The sequence below is a fragment of the Engraulis encrasicolus genome, chromosome 13, assembly GCF_034702125.1.
Source record: "Engraulis encrasicolus isolate BLACKSEA-1 chromosome 13, IST_EnEncr_1.0, whole genome shotgun sequence".
Taxonomy (NCBI): domain Eukaryota; kingdom Metazoa; phylum Chordata; class Actinopteri; order Clupeiformes; family Engraulidae; genus Engraulis; species Engraulis encrasicolus.
The window spans coordinates 34,112,249-34,137,072 of NC_085869.1; the positions used below are offsets into that span (position 1 = coordinate 34,112,249).

Here is a 24,824-nt window from a genome sequence, read left to right on the forward strand (position 1 = left end):
TAAAGACTGGCTGATGATCTCACAAAAAAGGTCACATGAGTAAGGATTGGCTAATGATCTGAGATAGTCTGGATTAGTTTGGTAGAGACAGGCTGATGATCTTTATTTAACCAGGGAACAAAATCACATTAAGAATCGAATTCTCTTTTTTCAAGTGAGCCCTGGCCAAGGCGGCAGCACACATTACATTGTTACAGACAGGACACAGACAAAACAGAAAAGATTAAAATGGATCTGACATATCCAGTGAGTGATGATTAGGAAAAGCTGATCATTTATAAATATCAGAGAAAGATTAGTAAGAACTAGCTGCTGATCAGGGAGGATCAGAGATGGATTACTAAGGACTAGTTGATGACATAAGGGATAGATCAGTAAGGAATGGTAAACAATTAAACTAGTAAACATCTGACACTCAGGAATAGATCAGTAGAAATTGGTTGATGATCTACTGTATGACAGGGATGCTGAAGTCACAGAACAACAGACCCGACAGAACATTCCATCTGGCCCGCGGATAATATGGAAAAGCATAAAGGGTGTCGTATTGTCGTATCGTATTGTATTAATCAATGTGTAAATGTGTAAATCAGCTCGCTAACACACTGAAACGTGCAATGAAATGCTTGACATTATCTGTAAACAGTATATAAGCAGTTACTATCTAGGATGCCTAGGAGGATGCCGTGTATGTGTAAGACTTTTTTTATTAAGCACCCTATGTGTGTGTGTGTGTGTGTGTGTGTGTGTGTGTGTTTGAGCTTGTAGATATGTGTCCTCACAGCGGTGGAGTGGCTGTGGTTGATGAAGGACACCCTGGCGAAGGGGTCTGAGAGTCCAGAGGCATCTGCTGCGATGAGGCCACGAGCCTGGTACATATGGGCCCTCAACTGGAACCGATGCTGACCTAAAGGAACCACACACACACAAACACAGACACAGACACAGACACACACAACACAGCGGCAGAAACTACATTACATCAAATTGAGGTGTAGAATTTCATCAAAAGCAACTTGCAAAGGGGACATTCTTAGCAACACTTGTACAATATATGGGGACAATAAGTAGCACACAGCCAAAATAATGTCAGTACAGAGGGGTTAGGTTTTGTTGTGAAGCTCATTCGAACACAGCAACAACACTAAACACCTGCAGACAGTACCGCAACACTTTCCTCCTCAAGGCCTCACCTGGGTAGAGCAGGTAGGCAGGTGGGGCGCCCGGTCTCTCGTTAGGCCCCGCCTGCAGCACCTCAAAGCCTGCTGGGAGATTGTCCATCTTGTGCGAGGAGTCCTGGCAGGTGCCCAGCCACAGGTAGACGTCCAGCTTGGCCTGTACCGCCCAGGTGCTGCCCCGCCTCCCTGGCGGCTACAGGTAAATACAGGTAAGGGTAAGCAAAGGGATAGGTGAGACTGTTGAAGAGGGGAAGAGGGGCTAGAGGTAACCCTGAGGTCACTTAGAGCCAGGGCCAGATTAAGATTGCCTAGGGGCCCTAGGCTACAGGTGTCTGTGCTCCCCCCGGAAGGCAATTTTACGTCAAATTTACATAGACAGTGTCAGAATTACGAGCTAGAATTAAGGATAACGTATATATACCAACTGTAATCGACACAATACTGTAGATGAATTTTTCAATATTGCATCCTGTCACAATTCTGCAATATTTCACTTGTGGCCAATCAGTGGTCCCCTGGCTGGTGGGGGCCCCTAGAGTAGGCTGCAGCCATATCTAGCCTGTGAGTTAATCCAGCCCTGCCTAGAGGTCAGCATAGTGTACCTTGAGGAAGAGTGTCTTGATCTTGCCGCAGTCCCGGCCCATCTCCTCCGCGTTCTCCGAGAACAGCAGGTGCCGGGCAGGAACCCGGGCGTACGCCACACGCTTGTTGTTGCTGAGCAACCACACAAACACGTCCGGAAGGGTGTGCTGGGGCTGGAAACACACACACACACACTAGAGCATGGCAACCCGACCGAAACCCGAGGGGCCTGGTCGGAACCCGACGGGCCGGGCCGGACTCGGACAAAAAAAATAGAATATCTGTCGGATTCGGGTCGGACTCGGGCTTGAAGCAAACAGACATTGTGAAAATTGTAAGCAACCAGAGGAAACGTTTCAGTTCATGCAAACGGCAGTTTTGTGATTAAAAAAATAAGTAATTGAATATGCATAAATGAAAATGTTGGTAGGCTACTCGTGCGAGTGATTATTATTGGCTGTATGCACGCGCCAGTTACCAGTGGCAAGATGGACACTCACTCCGAGTCAGCCGAGCAGGGATGCTGAGTCAACTTGCTTTCTTAATAAGTGCCAAATCAACAGTTGTCAGTGAACGCATGGTATTTTGTTATAGGCCTAGTGTAAGCCATGTTTTAGCATGCCTTCGAGGCTGTCTTGAATATTGAACATAAAATGACGAAGTTTGTCACTGCATTGGTCGCCAAGGATTACATTTCCAGCATGGGCTAGCAAGGAGCATAATATGGATAACTAAGAAGACGCACACGCTACGTGGAGTATTCTAAGGTAGGGGCGGAGAGGTTTCCTGTTATTTTGTCCGCTGTGACATGTCATGTCCTTCACGTAGGTTCTTTTGTTGTCACTTTTACTGTACAGTTGTAACTATGCGCGTGCAACCTTTCCTCATTTTATAGCCTATTGACCGCATGGACATCAGGGGAAATGACATTCTCTTGGAGGGCCGAACAGGCTACTGTTCTTCGGGGTTAACTTATAGCCCATCCTTCTTAACGACAAGGAGCGGCAGCTTCACGGGGCTCGCGGGGATTTATTTGCACTAACAGTAACGTAACAAATGCTTTGATAGCCGCGCTGACTGCATCCAAAACATATTCGTTAGTTTTCGCCTTTCTTATCCTCTCACGCCCCTCCCATGCATTTGATCACCGCACCCAATATCTCTGATTAGTCTAACCGAAAAAAACATAAGGTGCACTGTCACATATTTGTGTGTGTGTGCGTGAGCGTGCGTGTGTGTGTGTGTGTGTGTGTGTGTGTGTGTGTGTGTGTGTGTGTTTATACTTACTATGCGTGCGTAACTAAATTAGGCTACTGCAAATTGCCTCATCCTAACGCCTTTGCCTATCCTGGCTATTTATCACGTGCTATTTTGAGTATGGAGGAGCCCACATAGAAAATCTTGCTTGCGCACAGGTTCTGTTGTTATTACAGTGGTCTCGGGCTTCGGACGGGTTCGGACACAAACATTTTAATTAGTCTCGGGCTCGGGTCGGGGTCGATCACTTTTCTGTCGGCTGAGGGCCGGGCTCGGACAGAAAAAAACGGCCCGAGCCACACTCTAACACACACACACACACACACACATGTGAACACGCACATGTGCACACATACAGGGCCGCTGACAGCTTTAGCTGGGCCCAGGACAAAGTAATCTGAAAGGGCCCCGAACCCAATGCATACAATGTTATTAGGACCAAATTCTGGGGCCCCCTCTCTCCCTGGGCCCTGGAAAAGTGACACCTTTGTCCCACCTGTCAGCTTTCCTGAACACACACACACACACGCACACGCACACACACACGCGCTTGTGTGTCTGCTCACCTCCTCCACAAGGAAGCGTAGTCTGGCTGTGAGCTTGTGGGCCTCCTGTAGCTGCTCCTTAACGCTGAGAGGCTTCCTCTTAGCCACCGCCATGGAGCCTATCAGCTCCACTATACTCTCCTGCAGACACACACACACACACACACACACACACACACACACACACACACACACACACACACACACACACACACACACACACACACACACACACGCACACACACACACACAAACGCACGCACGTTAGGAGCATGAGCATAAACATACAAACAAGCCACAAGAAACTTCAAGTGTCAGAAATCAGAATATCATACATACAGTCACTGACACACACACACACACATACAGTCACTGACACACACACACACACACACACAGTCACTGACACACACACACACACACACACACACACACACACACACACACACACACACACACACACACACACACACACACACACACACACACACACATATAAACAACCAACGCCATGCGGCCTATCAGCTCCAGTGTATCCCCCACCGCACACACACACACACACACACACACACACACACACACACACACACACACACACACACACACACACACACACACAGTGGTGTGGATCGTTAATGCTCTCACGATTCAATCCAATTACGATCCGGAGGGTAACGATTCGATCCGATCCGATCCAATTCAACGATGCATTGCGATGCGCAGGGACAGAGCACAAGTTGGTGACGGGGTTAGGCTATGTCGAGGTCCTCTACCCATACGCTATGTTTGATATTACAAACGTCTAGCCTAATTGTCTGTTATTGTTCACAACATTCGCACCCCACCAGGGCTGAGCTCAAACATTAATATTATTGTAATGTGTAATTAAAGAAAAATAAAGAGGCGCCTGTGTGGGCGCAACCGCAACCGCAGCCAACAGTAATTCGTTTGTCAACCACCCTATCCAAATCGACCTCAATGCCCTCCTCCCATATATTACTAACACATTCTATACCTCCTCCATATCCAAGATAACTGTCACGACCAAGACGCGCGGCCCCATCCTTGTCCGAAACATATTCATTTTTAAACTGCCAGCCTTCTCGTCGATAGGCTATATGGTTCCGCTTTGCCAAGGGTGAAACTTGGGGAGACATGTGGAAACGGCGGGCATCACTGCGTGCATATTGGCTATTCAATTTATGTGATGAAGGATGGTCAAACTTCAGATGCTGCATGCCACGAAAGGGGCAATTTTTCGGGAGCAGCTAGGTAAAATGTTTAGGGGTCGGGAGGGAGGAACTGAACAGTTGTCAAATAACTTGGGCCCTACTTGACTATGTCCTGAAATCGGAAACCTACTGTAGGCGATATAGCCTACACACTGGCCCAGAATATGTAGCCTACCCTATCTGCTGAATAGCCACTGCGCAGGGCTAACCACCACATAAGTGCATTTCACGAGCTTGTTAGTTCAATGCGATTTGCCAAAGTTGGTTGCTGCACCACTGCGTTAAAAAGGATTCATGGGGAACAACGCATAATACAAAAAAAACCCCACAAAGCCTACCTTGGCGCAACCCATTATTGTCTTACCTTAAGTTGTCTTATTTCAACGAAGCTTGTTTGATATAATCAACGTAGATCCATGCAAACAAATATTTGACTGCCGCATGCCTTCACATCGCGACCATTATAGACACCTAGACACCTGACCTGACTTCAGCCATTCGTTAGTCTCGCCCCCCTCCTACCGGCGAGGTTACATTAGCTTGCATTAGTTCTAATGCAAACACGAGCGCGGGGAGCTTTAACTGAACCGTGTGATGAACAGCACCACCTGTTTTAGGCTATCATTTATTAATCCAGAGGGAAATTAAGGACAATATAGGCCTATAGATATTTTGTAAACGCATGGGTCTACTTTGTATTATTATTCAGTGTCTCTTCTGGTGGTCGATATCTTAATTTGCAAACCAGATATTTGGTGCCAGTTTCTCGACCTAAGATGGATGCTACAAGAAAAGTAACCAGTTAGCAGTAAAACGCCTGCGAATTATTCCATGTGTGATCGACTCGAAAAATGAAACCAAGCTGTTATTCCATTCGTCCACAACGGGGAAAATTAAACATGTCCCCCATCATTGAAAAGCATGGGCACCAAGGGTGAAACTTTGATTTTGGCATTGGTGGGAACACAAAAGTGCTCCAAGACAAAGATTCCAGAAGCTTTTTTGCATTATCAATCATAGGTTCATGTCATGCAGATGTAGGGCACGGTCTATGAATGTGGTCATTGATCCACGTCGATTTATAAGCACGAGCGGTGCTGTCCCCATAGCCTATTTGTTTCAAACGTGTATGACGCGCAATGCAGATTTAATGTCACGCTTTCAAAGACGTTGATTATTGAGAACGTAGAACGAGACACGGAATAGGTTAGAGGTAGGCCTAGGTGAAATTAATGTGGAGAGCACGGTCTATGAATATGGTCATTGAGCCACGTCGATTAATAAGCACAGCAATGCTGTCCCCATAGCCTATTTGTTTCAAAAATGTATGACGCGCAATGCCGATTTAATGTCACGCTTTCAAAGACGTTGATTATTGGGAGAACGGAGAACGAGACACGGAATAGGTTAGAGGTTGGTGAAATTCATGTGGAGAGAGAGAAAGAGAGAGAGAGTGGGCAGCACCAACCCTTTGGATGTAGTGATGCACGCGCAACCGAAATTGAAAGAAAAGACAGGGAGGGAGGAGAGGCAAAATGGGAGGCGCGGGTACTCAGACCGCCAGACCCATCCCCTTCTGGTGTTGAACATAGGCTGCTTGGGAAGTTTTGGTGTTTTTTCATTTGTTTGTTTTGTTTCATGATTATTTTAAATGTATTAATACACCAAATCGATCCGGCTTGTGGCCGAATCGATGCGGAATCGTCCATGCCCTGGATCGCGATCCTTTGCCGCATCGATTACTTTTGACGGCCCTAACACACACACACACACACACACACACACACACACACACACACACACACACACATGTGCCTACCAGCTCCTGTTTGCAGAGCGTCAGGCGCTTCTTGTCCAGCAGAGTGAGGCGGTTCCCCTTCACACGCCGCTCAGCAAACGCTATGAACCTCCTGGAGCCATAGAAATACATGTAGTGTAGAGGTGAATAGAAATACATGTAGTGTAGAGGCGAATAGAAATACAGTATGTAGTGTAGAGGTAAATAGAAAATACAGGATGTAGTGTAGAGATGAATAGAAATACATGTAGTGTAGAGATGAATAGAAATACAGTATATAGGTAGGTAATGTACTACAAGTACTATCGGCCTGGAGGAATAGACATATACACACAGTGATGTACCCGAACGAGTTCAATGAACGAACGTTCATGAACGAGTTCATATTTTGAGCGAACATGAACTGAACGTACACTATTTAAAATATGATGAATGAACTATGAACGCGTTCATCTGGAGCGTGAACGTGAACGTTCATTAGTTCTTCATTCCGTTCATTCCGTAGTTACCAGATTTCATTAATATTCCTGCAGAAACCGCTACTGAACACAATGTCAGAGAGTCTAATATTATTTCTTATCCATTCTCTCTGACAGCGTCAGACACCATTCTCTCCGACTGTCTTTAGTCTCGTGCAAAGAGGCGGGACCAAGCAAACAGCAGGCATCGCTCTACTTAAAGTCAGAGCGGCCAGCAACCAGCCAGCAGTGTGCGAGTTTTCTGATTTCCGGTGACTTTTTAGATTAACGCCTCTAGCGACCGTCTTCTGGGCGAATAAGTGTGGAGTGCTCTCGCTTCACTATTTAAGTTAAAATGCGCCGCGCGCAGCACCAACAACAAGAGAAAGCTGCCTGCTGGCATGTTGCAGGATGGCAAATTTTGCGCATGAGACAGAGAACAACAGTGCAGGAAAACGTTAGTCCACGCACCCGATTTAAGTCCAGTCCATACAGTAACAGAAAAGAAGTGAAATCGCTCAGCACACAGTGTCTAAACAACAAACACTCTAAAGGACTACTAGGCCTACTGATAAACCACTCTTAATGCAAAACTAAAATACAGTAGACTAATATCTAACAATCTCATTGTTAAAACTAATTTAGGCTTTAGGCCTACACTTTTTTCAACATGGGGGGTGAGCTGTGAACTGAACAATGAACTAGTAGAAAATTTACTTTCCCAACACTGCAGAAAACACAGTTAAGGACTATAGGCCTACTCTCTATTAGGCCTACTACTAATAGGCTAATAAACCGCTGCTCTAATGCACAACTAAAATACCGTTATATCCAGCAATGTCATTGTTAACATTAATTAACCCATTAAATAATGGCTATCTGTGAAGCATTTATATGGGCTTTTTCAATGAATTTTTATTTTTATTTATTTTATTTTTTTTAGGGGGGGGGATGAACTGAAATGAACTAGTTCATTTATTTTGTGAACTATGAATGAACTAGTTCATTTTGAAAAAAATATGAACTATGAACGAACTAGTTCATTCTGAGAGCTGTGAACTTGAACTTGAACTAGTTCACGTACAAAATGAACTTTCCCAACACTGTATACACTGTATTGTGTTTAGTATATTACATTATACTGTATCAGCAAACACAGGGTGGGGGGGGATACACACAGTATGGTAGTATTTCCTGATATAGTATAGTATGTGTGTATGTGTCTTTGTGTATATACAGGGTGCGATTTGTCGGGGGGATTGTCCACCTTCTGGATTTGATATTGACACTTTTTCTGCATGATTTCAATTCTAGTTTAATGTAATTCCATTGATCTTCCTTAAAATCTGAAACATATTCCCCCTACTGGTTTTCCGACAAATCGCACCATTTGTATATAGTATACAGTATATCTCACGCATACACACACCAATACTGTCATGAGAGACTCTTACCAAAAGACAATCACCCAGGCTATGAACCTCCTCCTGTATAACTGAATTCATATGTACCTGGCGTCTCTGCAGAATTCCCGAAAGACCTGTTGGAGAACAGGCTCCGCCTCTGCATCCAACAGCTTGTGCAGTGACCCCGCCTTGGCCACGCCCTCCTCCTGTGATTGGCCAGACACAGCAGGATCCAGGAACACAGTGGACACGAAGGTGGTTGTGTTAGCCAACTGGCTTATAAGCTAATGCCACATGCTAACGGCATAAACTTATGTTTGATCTTCAAGATTTGAAATCGGAATTTACAGAACAGAGTACTATGCAATCGAGCACGTAGGGGAGGTGCAGGCAGTGTTTGCATGCGTGCGCACGTGTGTGTGTGTGTATTATTTGTGAATTTTACATACGAATGCTACAGCGATGCTATCCAGCACGTTGGAATAATGCAGGCGGTAGGTGCGGTCCTGCCAGTAGCTGGTGACGTGGATGCAGGGCTTCCTCTGGTGGATAGGCAGGTAGTTGTAGTTCCTGTAGACAGACACATAACATTTTACCTGACTCTTGCCCTCTTGTCCATAACATTACAGATATTATAGACAGAGATAAGTCATTCTAGTTCTTTGCTGGTATCCACTTTATGTCGGGTGAACGCCCCTATAGGAGTCCCCTTAATGCTGTAGATGGCAGTAGCGCACTTCTTGTGCAAACAGCTCAAAAATAGAAGGAGGGGACAACGCCCCCTTAGGAGACCCAACTTGAGCACACTCTTTTGCATTGGGTGGCCGTGTTTTGAATCCTCTTTATTACTCCACCCTCTTTGATGTTACCATTACCGAAACATTAGCGTAAGATCACCATAGTGACCACCTAGTGTAACATACCATTAGCATGGTATACAGTTAGCATAACATAATATTACCACACCGTAACTTTAGCATTAACATAATGTTAGCATGATATAACATTAGCATAACATACCATTAGCACAACATTGACTAACATGCCATCACATTGAGGCCGTTTATATGGCCGCAATAATCAAGTTATTGGAATAAACAGGTTATTGGAGTAAACGGTTTATTGCTGTTTACATGCAGTTCGTCGATTGACTGTGTTCCACTAAAGTGTGTGACACGAAGCTAGAGTTTAAGGCTTGTGATTGGCTACTTATCCTTCTAGAATGTCAATAACCTGACAATAACCCGATTATGCTGGTTACATGACACAAGAAATCAGTTTATTAGCCAAAAACCTACCTGTGCGAATCGGATTTCTCATAAACCAATAACGGCAAAAAAACGGGTAATGAAAACTGTTTATTCAGTTTACATGAGTGCACGAATAAACCGGTAACTCCAAAAACCTGATCATAAAGGGTTTATTGATGCGCATATAAACGGGCTCAGTGACATGATGGATGTGTGTGTGTGTGTGTACAGTGGCAACATTTGCAATAAGAGACATTTGCTCTGTCCTGTTTGCACCTGTTGCCATCGACGAGGATGGGTTTCTCCGGCGGCGTGGTGGACTTGCAGAGCAGGGGCTCACGGGAGTCCAGGAGAGGGGATGTCTGGGACGGGTCGGGGTCCTGCGTCTCGGAACCCCCCCTCTTCCTGGCTGTCGCCGGGAGGGACTCCACCACATTCCCATAATGCCCTGCAAACACATGGAAACGCAACAATAAGACTTCAAGAATTGCTTTTGTTCACGTGGACACTATGTCGGTAGGTCCATCTGGTCAGCCCATTGGTTGGTCCTAAACTGGACTGTTTTTTTGAAATGCTTGTCAATTTACGCTTCTCAGAATGATACTTGCGATAATCAGAGAGTGTTGAGAGATGTGATGTTGGATGGCATGCACAGATGAAGGACGAGAACGCATCAAGACTCAAGAGTGAATTAAATACTAGAAAGTACCAGTTGCAAATCAAGCACTAGCTTTTAGAACGTACCAATGGTAAACTCGAAGTTGATGGGTCGATCTCCAATCTTCCTGTCAATCAAGGAGGCCTCAAACACCACGCCGAACAACAGGAAGCTTTCTTGGCTCTCGCTGTCGATCTACAAAACACACACAAACCTTCACATTACTTGTACATTACATAAAGCAGGGGTTGGAAACGTTTTTTTCATTCGTTTTTTTCATTTTTTCATACGTCACAATTTTTAAAGTCCTCCCAGGGCTGTACTAGGAACAGAAACCAGGGTTTCCCCCTGCACTTTATATTTAAGGTGGCCACCTTTATAACAGACCCCACCTTCACTAGGTGTCCTGAAAATATAACTTCATTGTATTGCAAATGTAATTTGTAACAACAGTAATGATGTTGGGGGCCGAATAAGGTGGCCTCAAGGGCCATAAACGGCCCTCGAGACATACAGTAGGTTCCCCACCCAAAATTAACCATTCACAGGCATTATGACGTAACATGCATTACATTTACCACGTCACAGCTTTCCTCAAAAGCAATATTCTGAATTCATGCCATTTTTCTTCTCTGGCAACCCCACATTACGTAGCTCATTTTTCACCTCTCTCTCTCTCTCTCTCTCTCTCTCTCTCTCTCTCTCTCTCTCTCTCTCTCCCCCTCCCTCCCTCGCTCGCTCTCTCTCTCTCTCTCTCTCTCTCACCGTAGGGGGGTTCTCCACAGGGATGACCTCTGGTCCCACAGGTTTTCCTCTATCCTCTTCTCCTCCTCCTCCAGCTCCTCCTCCTCCTGCACCTGCCCCGGTCCCCCCTGCTCCTCCTGCCTGCTCCTTCCCCCCTGCCCTGCCCCCCTTCAGCTCCTTGGTGGTGCGGGGTGCCTTGGTCTCCACGGCGCTGGCCCCCGTCAGGATCTCCACGGCGATCTCGATGAAGAGGCGCCCGCGGTACGAGGCCCCCTCCCCCACACCCTCGTTCAGCTCGCTCTGCTCCGCCGCTCCGTACAGGTTGATCCACGCCGGCCCAAACGTCGGCAGGAACCCTGGAGAGACAACCACGAAGATTAGTAACCATAGTGACCCAACCACAGAGTTTAGGAACCAATGAGACAGAACCACGCTGGACCAAACGTCAGTAGGAACCCTGGGCACAGAACCACAGAGATTCAAAAGCAGGGATATAGAACCACACACTTTAGTAACCACGGAGACAGAACCATAGAGCTAAGTAGCCACTGAGACAGAACCACAAAGTTTAAGAACCCGGGAAACAGAACCACTGAGCAAAGAATGCGTGGAGACAGAACCACAGAGTTTAGTAACCACGGAGACCCAACCACAGAGTACACAAAAGGACTAGGTGTGCATGTCTGTGTGCTTGTGTGTATGCGTTTCGCGTGTCGTCCAGCACCGTTGTCTCCGTCCTGGTCGTTGGAGATGCGTCGCAGGTCGATGTAGTGTGTTCCTATGGCGACGTCGTTCATGCTGCCCTCGTCCATCACCTGCAGCTTGAGGCGCTGGCAGAGGGGCGGGAACATCTCCCTGAACACCACCTGCTCATTCCACACAGGGGACGCCGTGCTCTTCTGTGTGGAGGTACGGCCCTGACACAGAGATTAGAGAGACAAAAAGCATTGGTGTGTGCATGTGTGTGTGCTCTGGCTGCAGGTGCGACCCTGAAAGAGAGAGGAGAGAGACAGGCCAACAGGTGTATTGGGGTGTGTGTGTGTGTGTGTGTGTGTGTGTGTGTGTTACCACTTGTCCGTAGAAGGAGGCCACCACGTATGGGTCTATGAGGGCGGTGCTGTCCCCGATGAAGGCCTTAGTGACGTTAGCCATTAGGCTGGAGTTGTTCCGTGGCAGCCCCTCCGCACGGAACACTTTCACATAGAACCGGGCCCAGGGCCGCTCCGAGGGGAACCCCAGCGGCAGCAGCAGGTTCCTAGGGGTCAAAGGTCACAGGAAGTAAGTGAGATGTGACCTGGAGGAGGGGTACGCAGAGAGTATTATGCAGATCAGACCTGTAATGCTTCATGTAAGGGTTAACGTTCGGCGAGAAGGTCGCTACCGTGGAATAGCAGCACGACAGAGAGAATCTTTAGACCCCGACGCGGAGCGGAGGGGTCTTGTTCTCTCTGAAGTGCTGCTATTCCACAAAGCGACCGACTCGCCGAAAGTTAACCCGCTTATTATATGGATATACTTAAATGATTCACACATGGCGGGGACATTTCTTTAGACCTATTTAATGTTAAGATTGTTGCTGCGCAAAACAAAACAGTGCCGTTGTGGAACACCGCTAGGCAACAGCTAGGTAGCCAGGACAACAGGTGTTGTCTATCACAGCAGCTGATTAGAGTGACAAAAGACCGGACCCCCTGCGGAGTGATATGAAACATTCGCTTTAGCCACTGACTTGTATACAAGCCAGTGGCTTTAGCAGTGAACGTCTTGTTGCCATTGACAGCGGTAGCCAGGACAACGGGTGCTGTCTATCACAGCAGCTGATTAGAGTCTTGTTGAAAAGTCGCTTTAGCAGTGAAAAGTCTTGTTGCCATTGACAGCGGTCTGTTATAGACCAACCCGTCCGTTATCGAAAAATAACAGACGTCCGAACGTTGGGGAGCCCCGTTGAAATGAATGGAGCATTCGACAGATGACGTCACAACCATATAATAAGTCATGGTAACGTATTGTGCCGCCCGCCATCATGACTTAAACTCTCTGGCCACTTCTTCAAATCCATTTCTGAGGAGGCGTCCATGTCATTAACATGCCCCATCCAAGCTGACTGGTTGCAGAATTTGTTGTGCGGCATCACAGGAAGTTTGGGACGGTCCAAGCTATAACCAGAGATTCTTTAAGTATAGAGATATGCCAGGGCCGTGTCATAATGCTCCTACAATGAATAGAACAGTCCTTAAGTCTGCCTAGGTCTGTCTAAGGGGGGCCATAATAGAACCAGGAAAAAATGGGCCAATGGAACCTCTCTCTCTCTACTCTCTCTGCTTTGAAAACCACTGCACTAGTCCAGCAGGCCAAAAACAGGCAAAAACCAATCCTCTCACAGTGCTTTATCCATCCGGTACTGCACCTTAGCAGGCTACGGCACTTTTTTTGTATTTGTGCACGGCAGCCACATCTTCCTATCCATCAGATGCCAAACGGTCGCACATTGTGAGAACAAAAAAAAATGTTGTCGAACTTGCTGAAAACAAGCATTTATTTATCTCTGTGGTGGATGTGACATGAGCGACAGTCAGAATGACACACGTTTCATGATGTATATCAACTGGGTGTGGTTGCAGAGAGAGAGAGAGAGAGAGAGAGAGAGAGAGAGAGAGAGAGAGAGAGAGAGAGAGAGAGAGAGAGAGATATTGAGAGAGAGATATAGGCTGAATCTCAAATGGCGCACTTGTGCACTTAAGTGTTCAGGTTTCAGTGCGTATGCCGTATTAGTTACGCACTGAAACATAGTGCCCGAAGTGCACAAGTGCACCATTTGAGATCCAGCCATTGAGAGAGGAAGAGAGCAAGAGAGAGAAAGACAGAAGAGAAGAGAGAAAGACAGTGTGTGTGTGAGTGAGAGAGAGAGAGAGAGAGAGAGAGAGAGAGAGAGAGAGAGAGAGAGAGCAAGAGAGAGAAAGAAAGAAGAGAAGAGAGAAAGACAGTGTGAGTGAGAGAGAGAGAGAGAGAGAGAGAGAGAGAGAGAGAGAGAGAGAGAGAGAGAGAGAGAGAGTGAGAGACAGAGAGGGATTGAGAGAGGGAGAGCGCAAGAGAGAGATTGAGAGAGGGAGAGGGCAAGAGAGAGAGAAAGAAAGAAGAGAAGAGAAGAGAAGAGAGAAAGAGAGAGAGAGAGAGAGAGAGAGACAGTGTGAGAGAGAGAGGGAGAGATAGAGAGAGAGCGCACTACTAACATTTTACAGCTCCATCTTAAAGATAAGAGTTGCAAGGAAATCACTGTAGAGAGCCCCAAGGCTGAGTAATTATGCAACCGAGTTAAAAAGTCATATCAGGTCTTACTGGAAGGTTTTACTGAAGTTGGTAGGCCTACGGTTCGCCCCAGAAACGTGATCGAGATAAAGAGAAAGCTTGTCCGCTAATAACATGAGAGCTATATTAGCATGAGCAGCCTCCATTACAGCTCAATGACATGGCAACCAAATAATCTGCTATGACTAGCATTAGCAGCAGTGCCATCCATTACCATAAACCTGAAGTAAATCTGGCCCTACTGTGGCTCTAACGGTAGGGCACTGGGCTGCTACACCAGCGACCCGGGTTCGATTCTGGCCCGGGTTCTTTGCTGAATCTTCCCCATATCTCTCCCCACTTGTTTCCTGTCCAATCCCTCACTGTCTTATCATAAATAAACTAATAAAAGACCAAAACATTAAAAATAGGGCTGGGACATTAATGCATTAATTTCGATTAATTAATCACGTGATTCGATAAATTAATTAATGCGATGCCATGTGAATAGCCCTGCCATACAGTATGTCACATAAGTGAGTTACACCCCTCACATTTTTGCAGATTTGTTTGTATATCTTTTCATAGGACAACAGTAAAGAAATGTCACTTTAACACAATGATTAGTGACCTGTTAATATATAACCACTTAAATTTGTTGTTCACACACAAAAAAATCAAAATGCAGCCATTAACGTTTGAATGTGCACCCACAAAAGTGAGTATGCATGTTTCTTTTAAGTGTAATTCAGATTTCCAATGTTGACGGCATTCATGCATCACTAAACCATGCCAGTCCCACTACCATGCTTGACTAGCCAGCTGATACACTTTTTTTTGTAAAACTCACTTGTTTACCACCATGCTTGACACCATCTAAAGCAAATCTGTTTATCTTGGTCTCTTCAGACCACACGACATATTTCTCCCCTGATGTTACTGCCACCTATAGGATTTTTTTTGTGTATTGCCTTATCACCAATTGATGGCAGCAATACACCAGCTAAAAATGGTGGCGATCGCCCTTCAGCCATTCGTCCCAATTGCAAAGTGGTCAACATGGCATCTAGTGCATGCATTACTTTTCTATGACCTCCTCAGCATCGCTGAACTTCTGCGAGGGCTGCCCGACGTCGCCCTTCCCCGTCACGCTGATGTCACACTTGAGGTAACCTTTGACCCCTGCCCGCACATTGCTGCTGTCCATCAGCACCGCCCACTTGTTGATGAACTGGTGACCTGGGTACGGAGAGACAGTACAACGAAGAGAAATTACAATGCAATTACAGTTACAATTACACTACATTACCATTACATTACATTTAGCTGATAGTTTAATTCAGTTGTTTATCCTTTTTTATCACAGTTACTGTATTATGGTACAGTGTATTGGTTCCAGTCCCAGGAGAAATGTGAGGTTAGGTACCTTGCTTAAGACACTAAAGCTATGGACGAATTTAGTAATAATGCCACGATCACACCGCCGGCGTTGAAAGAGCCACAACGCTGCGGACTCCTGCCTGGAAAGCACTGGTCAGGGGCGTTGAACGCAGCAAACGATTCAACCTGAAGCGTTCGGCCAGGAATCTGGACCAACCGAAGCTTGTGTTTAGAAAAATGTGAACATTCCATTGGCTGATGCCTGCTGCCGCCGAGCTCATTAAATATTTTAAGATGAAGATCAACTTTTGACGCCCTCGGCTTTTCACGCTTTTGACGCCCTCGCCTCTAGAAACGCGTTTGCTGCTTTTCACGCTTCTGTCGCCTCCTCTCCCATACAAAGTCAATTACTACCGTATCTTTCCACGCGTTCAACACCGGCGGTGTGTCCGCACAGTAAGGGTGGGATTTGAACCTAAAACCCTCTGTTCTAAAGGTCAGCGATTTAACCACTGAGCCATTGCTGTCCCAATTACAACTTGCATTAATTAACCAATGCAGATACAGTATCTGTACATGCAGCACACAAAAAACAAACTGTTGACCTGGAGACATGATATGACATTACACTACATAAGTTAATCAGCAGAGATACAGCACGGCTACACAAAGCACAAAAAAGATGAACAGGTGACTTGTAAATTTAGAGGATTCATTATATTACATTTCAATACATCAGATTACTTTATACAGTACTACATTACACAGCACAGACACAGATACAAAACATACAAGATGAGCTGGTATCCAGGAAAAGGAGAGGTGAGCAAGGCAGTCTTCAGAAACAGCACAAACAGGCCCACCAACATTGCGGGACAACTGGAGCTACAAATGTCTTTTCATGGAAATTCCAAATGGCGGGCCATGGAGAAGATCCCCCTTTTCATGTATGGAAAATGCAATTTTCCCAGTCATACTGAATACTTAGAATTTTATGCTGGCGGTAAGTAAAAGCGTTGGGGCCCTCTTGTGGCTGGCCCTGCTAATGCACTTGCTCAGTGACTACATGAGTATCCCTCTCACCTAGAACTCTAGACAAGGCCAGAAAACGTGACCTGTCAGTCAAGGATTTGACTGGCTTATCATCACTGGGTTTTAATTCTGGTTCCTGTTTATTATTACATTACCATCCGAAAGATTTCACACGACAACACTGTTGCTTGTACATAGTACATGTGAAGAAATTAACAATAAAAAAAGACTTTTACTACAAAGTGCACAATGTACAGTATTCACTCATCTGCTGTACTATTTGACTGTGGCCAATGGGAAGCTTGTGCAGGCCTGACCTGGTTGGCTGTAGACTGTTCCCACGTCCAGCTTGAAGGACCCTATGCAGAAGCTCCTCATGATCTTGGAGTGCATCACCTGGGGGGGAGGGGGGCAGAGAGGAGAGTAAAACAGTGGGGTTTGATCTCTCCACATCACCCTGCATCATGATGAAATTAAAATATTATATAAACTAAATGAGAGCGATCGGCCCAACAGAGGAATGCTCTCACACTTATCTGAATCACGATGACTAAATAAAAATATTATATAAACTAAACAAAATTAACTAAATAATGAAAAATAAATGAGAGTTTGGCCCAACAGAGGAATGTTCTCACAGTCATCTGCTTCATGATGATTATATACACATATTATCTTAACTTAATTATATAAACTAAATGAAAGAGATTGGTCGAACAGAGGAATGTTCTCACACTCACCGACAGCTTGATGACTTTGTCAAAGAAGGTCTCTTGTTGGCCGAAAAAGTCAAATACAAAGTACTGTTGGAGGCACAACAACATATCTGGTCAACATCAGCATATACTGTAGATAAGGAAATAAAGTCTCGCAAAACATTTTTACACTGTAAAAAAATGAGAAACTACAAACACAGCAGCAACAGCCACAGCAATATTGTCCTCACTACTACCAAAAATGATACATTGTTCATCAAAACCCTGATATTACTACGACTGCTGCTACCATCAGCACCACAACTGCGAATACTAAAAGGGCTGCTGACAGCTTTGACTGGTCCCTGAACAAATTTATCTGAAAGGGCCCCCCACCCAATACATTCAATGTAATGAGGACCCAATTCTGGTCCCCTCTTCTCCCGGGGACTAAGACAAGTGACAATTTGTCTTCCCCTGTCAGCTTCCCTGAATACTACTATTATTTCTATGATTATTGTAATAGTCATGGTAATATCATTATCATTTGCCTTGTACCTCATTATAGAAGGGAGCGTTAGTGCCCTCCTTGACGGAGGTCTGCTTCCTCTCCTCCCCCACCTCCAGCACCACACTGGGGTCGATGTTCTCCCCCACCAGCTGCCTGGCCTCAGTGATGTTGATGGAGATCTGGATGCCCATGGACCAGGGAAGGGGAAATCATTACAATACTCAAGTCCTATATGTTTTGGCACATCACACCACAGCACCATAGTGCTCCACAAGATTACATGTATGCCTCACTTGTCCAAAGGGGGCAGCGTAACAGGCGGCCCAGCCACTTATTGAATTAATTTTTGCCTTTTTAACATTCTTTTTAACCTTTTTTGGGACTCCCAGAGCAGGGAAGCTTTTCATTGTATATATATGTTTCATATATATACACATGACAAATACAATATCTTGTATCTTGTATCTTGAATTGTACTTTTGATGACTGCATTCATATATTATTTAATTATTAACTTGGATTACCTGAAATGTCTTGGGTCTGCTTTCACCCTCCAGAATCCTGGGGAGAAGCCTCGACCTGTGAGTTGACATGAAGGAATTAAAATTTTCACATCTTCTTCAACCTTGCATGTATGATGATGAGGCAGTACAAAAGGTCAAAGGTCAGATGTGTAGTACCTCCTAGTGCGAGGCTGTTCTCTGAAGGGAGGCAGGTCTGAGGGTCCCTCCAGAGAAGCGCCCTCGGCGTCTCCCAGCAGAGATAGGTCCTCCTGGCCAGATTCAACCTCCGCATCCTCTGGGGAAGGAGCACAAGGCAGGAAGACCATTGCATGCATTTTACTGTATATGCACGTTCCCCACTTTTCCACTATTTAAGCTAAGCACTATTTAAGATTCAAATATGCAAACAACTAAATTGCACCTGTATCTAATGAGCATGTTGTACAAAGCGCAACAATAACATATTCAACTATGAATAAAAACATTATGCATGCACAGTAAAACTAAACATCATAGTGCCTGCACACCGGCTCCGACAAAGTGCAGAGTACTGCTCGGCAAAAGTTCCATTGTTTTCAATAGAACCCCGCACACTGGTGCTGATGTCTGTGGACATCGCATCGACTAGCAATTAGAGACAAGTTCTATTTTGTCAGAGTCGCCCATTGACTATCCATGCTCTGTTGGGGTGAAATTGTGTGCTTGGGTCGGAATTGTGTCAGAAGCGAAAGTGCTTCGCAGTGCTGTCGGAACCGCTGTGTGGAGGCCCTTATACATCTCCACTAGCGTGGACACACGCACACATTCTCACACTAGCGTGGATTGCCTGACTCATCTTAATCGCCAGCTTAATCTCCTGCACCATAAAAGACACCAGCTGGTCACGAGCTGAACCTCTGTGTGCTCATTGTGAGTCATAATTTAACTGTCTGTGCACACATCTGAAAGTATCAGTGTCCTCTCATCTGTACACAGAGGCGTGTTTACTTTCAAGGCCTTACCCAGAGCACCCTTGTTTGCCAAGACTAGACCCTTGTTGACTTTCTTCTTCTTTTTCTTCTTGACTTTGATGCCGAACAATTTCCTATGAAAGCAAAATGAAAGATGTAGGTTTGGCATATATGGCTCGTGGTAAAAATTTAAAAAAATGCTGGCACTTACACAAACACATGAGAATGTATAATTTTGAACAAAGTTGTGTGTTTCTCTCTCTCTATTTCTATCTCTCTCTCACACACACACATACACACACACACAGGCAGAATGAATAGACTTACGCAGTAAGCTGAGACATGACGTCCCACTTCCAAACCACTGTATGTTGCTGATAAATGAGTATGATACATTCACTACTTGTGTGCCGCAAGTGTAAAAGCAACGTGTCAGAGAAGCATTGTGCCCGTGCAGCCAAAATAGAGCCCGAAATCAACCATGTGACTTACTGTCTCCTCTCCGTCTCTTAACACATATCTGGCTAATTACATGGTCATCCATCATCCATCGGCCCGCACATGTCGCTTACCGCTGTGTTCTTGGGGTGGTCTCCATCGGATCCATGTCGCACAAAGGGCTCCTGGGATATGGAGTGTCTGGCACCACAGACAGCTGACCACACCACCTCTTTAATGAGGAATCCTCAGAATGCAGGGAATTCAGACATCAGACTATAGCTGGATACATCAGACTAGACCTGCCATCCTTGCTGTGTCCGATGACTGGCACGGGAGGAGAAAGAGGCAGCCTTCGAGGTGTAGAATAAACTTGGGATGGGACAGCCCTGCATACATCTTGCATACACCCACCTCTTAGAGCATGGAGCTTGTTTGACTTCCTGTAGCCACAGGGTAAATTCTGCATGTGTGTGGTAAGCAGGCTTGGCTGTCAGTCATAAGTAGCACCACAGTGCAACATCCAGCTAATGTGTCTGTCTTGGACCTGCTAAGAAACGCTGATAAGAAGCCAGTAAGGAGCACCTAGCTTGCATTTCTTATATTATGGCAGACCAAAACAGCATGATGAGGCCCAAATCAACATGCATGCCACTGATGTGTAACAGATTTCTTTTAATTTCAACGGATGTTTTTTGCTTTAGTTTTCAGACAGAACATTCACAAAGTTAGGCAAAAAAAAAATGCACTGGAAAATATGTTAATGAAAAAAATGTTGTTTTGAGTTGCTGCAGAAGCATCACTCAAGTGGGAATGATTGCACAAGTTGTTTGCCTATGTGCATTGGAACAGGATGTTTGAAACTGAAGGCTGAACAAATACACACACCTAGTAGCCCTAATAGGTCCCCACTGTAAATGAACTTGAAGTAGGCTACACTTCAGAAATAAGGGGAATTCAATTAAGTAAACTAATTTCACAGGCGCTCAAGTAAAGGAAATAATAATAGTAATTAAAATAAATAAATAAAAATAATTTTATTCCGTTCAAAATTGAAATATAAAAAAGATTTCAACACATCAAAACATTGCATTTGTTTACGTCTACGAGTATAATTTTATTCCAATGGTTGGTTATTTTACTTATCGACGTGATTGCGTTACAAATGTTGTGTACGCTAGGTGGGAAACGACCTATCACAGTTCAAGGCATTAATCAAAATGACCAATAAGACCGTCTGCATTTGTTGAATAACCAATCGGATCATTCGCATTCATTCTGTATAACCGAAGGTTCTGAAGATCAACGGTCATTTACAGGGGACGGGCAAACTGTGAAATTGTCGTTGGAGAGTGGGTGAAAACTTAACATCCACAAGTTTTATTATTTTATTACAAAATATATTTTTATCACGGTTATAACAAAATGAGGGAAATCGTCCATTTGCAAGCGGGCCAATGTGGCAACCAGATCGGCGCAAAGGTCAGTAATCTACGAAAAGCGTTTAACTTCAACTTAATGCCAAGTGAAAACATAACTTCACTGGCTGAAACTTTGGGCTAATATTGTTCCGTGTCAGTGGCGGGCTATAATAGTATTGGGTAGCAATAATTGGCGGGCAATAATTGTCAGTTGGCATTAAAATACAAATGTAAGTCAACGATGTCCTTTAGGCCTACATAATAATTATATTTAATGTATAGTATATTTTGAGAAACGGCTACTTGTGTAGGTTTGCCGTTATTGCTAGATATTCTATGAGCACGGTTTCGGCTGGTGTTTTAACGTTAGTTCTTGGTTGCCTAGCTGCTAACGTAGCATACGTTGGTAACTACAAGCTTTCCACTTAGCCTAGAAAACAACTGAAAAGTGATCATTTGAAAATGGTCATTTCAATGACTTGTGTTTCTCATCATGCCCGTTGTTTTCTGAATAGTCCATTAATTTAAATAAATGTGCCACTGAGTTAACATGTTTCGTCGAACTGAACGAATAGTCCCACTAACCTGAAGGTGGACGTAATAACCTTGAGGTGGTTAGCAGTCATAGCTAACATGCATGCATGTCACCACGTGTTTTGCAGTTCTGGGAAGTAATCAGTGATGAGCATGGCATCGACCCAACAGGAACTTACCATGGTGACAGCGATCTTCAGTTGGAGAGAATCAACGTTTATTATAATGAAGCCACAGGTAAGGTCAAGCGAAAATGTGCTAATGTATCCTTCCGACAGCCCGCTCATTTGCTGTTTGCATTACCTCGTGGCCCCTGCATGTTCACTGAATTACTGTTGTTGCTGTTGCATCTAAGAAAATGACTGTAAACTAAGAAATTAAATGGGTGAAATTAAATTAACTTGTACGTTTTAGTGATGTCGACGATTCATTGATTTTCTTTTGACTCCCGCAGGTGGGAAGTATGTCCCTCGTGCTATCCTGGTGGACCTCGAGCCTGGCACCATGGACTCGGTGCGCTCTGGACCATTCGGCCAGATCTTCCGCCCTGACAACTTTGTCTTCGGTATGACCGTATTGCAGGGTTCCCACGGGTCATGGAATTTCTGGAATATCATGGAATTTCATAAAAGTTTTTCCAGTCATGGAATTTGACAATTCTTAATGCACAGTCATGGAATATCATGGAATTTTCTTAACAGCTGTTTAGGAGCAAAAACCTTTTTGTTTGGTGTATAACATTGTTTCTTACTGATTATACTACAGCGCTTCGCCACAGACGGTTTAGTTTCACACTGTAATGTGCAGCATTCTAGAATGCAATGAGCCCACTGAACTCTGGCAGTGGATCGGCATCGTCTCGAGGCGTGAAAATAATCTTCAGTTTTGCACTTTTTAAAACGTTTGAACGTCATTTTTTTACGGAAATGGTCATGGAAATTCTGTTTTTGGGGTCTGGAAAGTCATGGAGAATCATGGAATTTTATATCTGAATTAGAGTGGGAACCCTGGTATTATTTTCAGAAAGACAACGAAAACCACCATGAAATGTCTTGTTATAAGCATATCTGATCTGTGATTCTTTTATCAATAACTATTTACATACAATTTAACCACACATGCATCTAATTATGATACTAATACATACATTTTGTATAACACTTCCCGTGACACTTTTAAATACATTATAATGTAACTGCTGTCATTTAATCATTGTGCTGCAAAATGCTGGAACCAGCTTTCTGTCCAAATTAGAAGGGCCAGTATCTTGTTTTGAAAAGAAATCTAAGACAGCTTTATTCTCATCTGGCTTTGGTGAATTAGCTACTTTCGCACATTGAATGACAATTATACATGATAATGTGCTATATTTTGATTGATCATTTGTAAAACTCAAAATGGTATAATGATGATTAACTCATGGCTTGTGTTTTCTTTCTTGTAAATAGGACAGAGTGGTGCTGGCAACAACTGGGCCAAGGGCCACTACACCGAGGGTGCCGAGTTGGTGGACTCCGTGCTGGATGTGGTGAGGAAGGAGGCCGAGAGCTGCGACTGCCTGCAAGGCTTCCAGCTGACCCACTCCCTAGGCGGCGGCACCGGCTCTGGCATGGGCACCCTGCTCATCAGCAAGATCCGTGAGGAGTACCCCGACCGCATCATGAACACCTTCAGCGTGGTGCCCTCTCCCAAGGTGTCCGATACCGTGGTGGAGCCCTACAACGCCACCCTGTCAGTCCACCAGCTGGTGGAGAACACCGATGAGACCTACTGCATTGACAACGAGGCTCTGTACGACATCTGCTTCCGCACACTGAAGCTGACCACACCCACCTACGGAGACCTCAACCACCTGGTGTCGGCTACCATGAGTGGAGTCACCACCTGCCTGCGGTTCCCTGGCCAGCTGAACGCTGATCTCCGCAAGCTGGCCGTCAACATGGTGCCCTTCCCCCGCCTGCACTTCTTCATGCCCGGCTTCGCCCCCCTGACCAGCAGAGGCAGCCAGCAGTACCGCGCCCTCACCGTGCCAGAGCTGACCCAGCAGATGTTTGATGCCAAGAACATGATGGCCGCCTGCGACCCCCGCCACGGACGCTACCTGACGGTCGCTGCCGTCTTCCGTGGCCGCATGTCCATGAAGGAGGTGGACGAGCAGATGCTGAACGTGCAGAACAAGAACAGCAGCTACTTCGTTGAATGGATCCCCAACAACGTCAAGACCGCCGTGTGCGACATCCCACCCAGGGGGCTGAAGATGGCTGCCACCTTCATCGGCAACAGCACAGCCATCCAGGAGCTGTTCAAGCGCATCTCCGAGCAGTTCACCGCCATGTTCAGGCGCAAGGCTTTCCTCCACTGGTACACCGGAGAGGGCATGGACGAGATGGAGTTCACCGAGGCCGAGAGCAACATGAACGACCTGGTGTCCGAGTACCAGCAGTACCAGGACGCCACAGCCGAGGAGGAGGGCGAGTTCGAGGAGGAGGGAGAGGAGGACATGGCCTAAAGATATCTCTCCCTCTTATATATGACCTCCTCCACTATATCCAAGCTTTTGATCCCCAAAGTCTTGAAAATAAATGCTACCACTTTGTTTTTGAAATCACATTTTGTTGGTTCATTGTCCATTAACTGTTGATTGTCATTTTTGACAATTTCATTTTTAAAATCCCAGTGTTCATAAGGTCGTCATATCATGTAATTTAGGGACTGATTGGCGCATAGCATCCAACTATATTTGTACAAATGTTCAAATCTCAGGCTAAAACCTGTTAAAAACATTAAGGCCACCTCTTTTTGGTTTTGTATAATACTGCATGTATTTTCATACAATAGTTTGTCAGATGACATTGCAGGGCAAATAACAAGGGGAAACATGGATTGGTGTCATTTTTTTAAAATGTGAAATTCATGTTGAGTTAAAATCATAAATAAAGCTTTGGATTGACTGGAGACCTCTTATAA

At 45.1% G+C, this 24,824-nt stretch overlaps 2 protein-coding genes across 3 annotated transcripts in view; one reads left to right on the forward strand and one right to left on the reverse strand.

The window, feature by feature from the left end:
* fer1l6 (fer-1 like family member 6) overlaps positions 1-20,224 on the reverse strand; it is a 46,963-nt gene extending 26,739 nt beyond the window's left edge. For both annotated transcript variants that reach the window (XM_063213788.1, XM_063213787.1), the window contains exons 1-20: positions 20,037-20,224; positions 19,516-19,598; positions 18,692-18,809; positions 18,536-18,590; positions 18,059-18,190; positions 17,546-17,608; positions 17,123-17,201; positions 15,476-15,632; positions 12,177-12,363; positions 11,833-12,025; positions 11,130-11,464; positions 10,451-10,559; positions 9,983-10,154; positions 8,906-9,026; positions 8,562-8,662; positions 6,614-6,704; positions 3,584-3,703; positions 1,781-1,933; positions 1,194-1,371; positions 783-907 (exon numbers count right to left, since the gene is read on the reverse strand). In XM_063213788.1, coding sequence (XP_063069858.1) covers positions 783-907; positions 1,194-1,371; positions 1,781-1,933; positions 3,584-3,703; positions 6,614-6,704; positions 8,562-8,662; positions 8,906-9,026; positions 9,983-10,154; positions 10,451-10,559; positions 11,130-11,464; positions 11,833-12,025; positions 12,177-12,363; positions 15,476-15,632; positions 17,123-17,201; positions 17,546-17,608; positions 18,059-18,190; positions 18,536-18,590; positions 18,692-18,809; positions 19,516-19,598; positions 20,037-20,071 — 2,607 coding nt within the window. In that variant the 5' untranslated portion in view covers positions 20,072-20,224. The remainder of the gene's footprint in view (positions 1-782; positions 908-1,193; positions 1,372-1,780; positions 1,934-3,583; positions 3,704-6,613; positions 6,705-8,561; positions 8,663-8,905; positions 9,027-9,982; positions 10,155-10,450; positions 10,560-11,129; positions 11,465-11,832; positions 12,026-12,176; positions 12,364-15,475; positions 15,633-17,122; positions 17,202-17,545; positions 17,609-18,058; positions 18,191-18,535; positions 18,591-18,691; positions 18,810-19,515; positions 19,599-20,036) is intronic.
* A 978-nt stretch (positions 20,225-21,202) lies between these two features.
* On the forward strand, positions 21,203-24,812 carry LOC134461052 (tubulin beta-4B chain). The gene is made up of 4 exons (XM_063213790.1): positions 21,203-21,384; positions 21,986-22,094; positions 22,312-22,422; positions 23,306-24,812. Exons 1-4 carry the CDS (start codon positions 21,328-21,330, stop codon positions 24,364-24,366), a joined length of 1,338 nt encoding a protein of 445 aa, XP_063069860.1. The 5' UTR covers positions 21,203-21,327; the 3' UTR covers positions 24,367-24,812.
* The last annotated feature ends 12 nt before the right edge of the window (positions 24,813-24,824 follow it).

What these genes read in the sequence shown, in the direction of transcription:
- LOC134461052 (XM_063213790.1), top strand. Translation starts at nt 21,328, where the DNA reads ATGAGGGAAATCGTCCATTTGCAAGCGGGCCAATGTGGCAACCAGATC. An exon ending in GCAACCAGATCGGCGCAAAG is followed by an intron (nt 21,385 to 21,985) that starts GTCAGTAATCTA and finishes CGTGTTTTGCAG; the next exon opens with TTCTGGGAAGTAATCAGTGA. An exon ending in CCCTGACAACTTTGTCTTCG is followed by an intron (nt 22,423 to 23,305) that starts GTATGACCGTAT and finishes TCTTGTAAATAG; the next exon opens with GACAGAGTGGTGCTGGCAAC.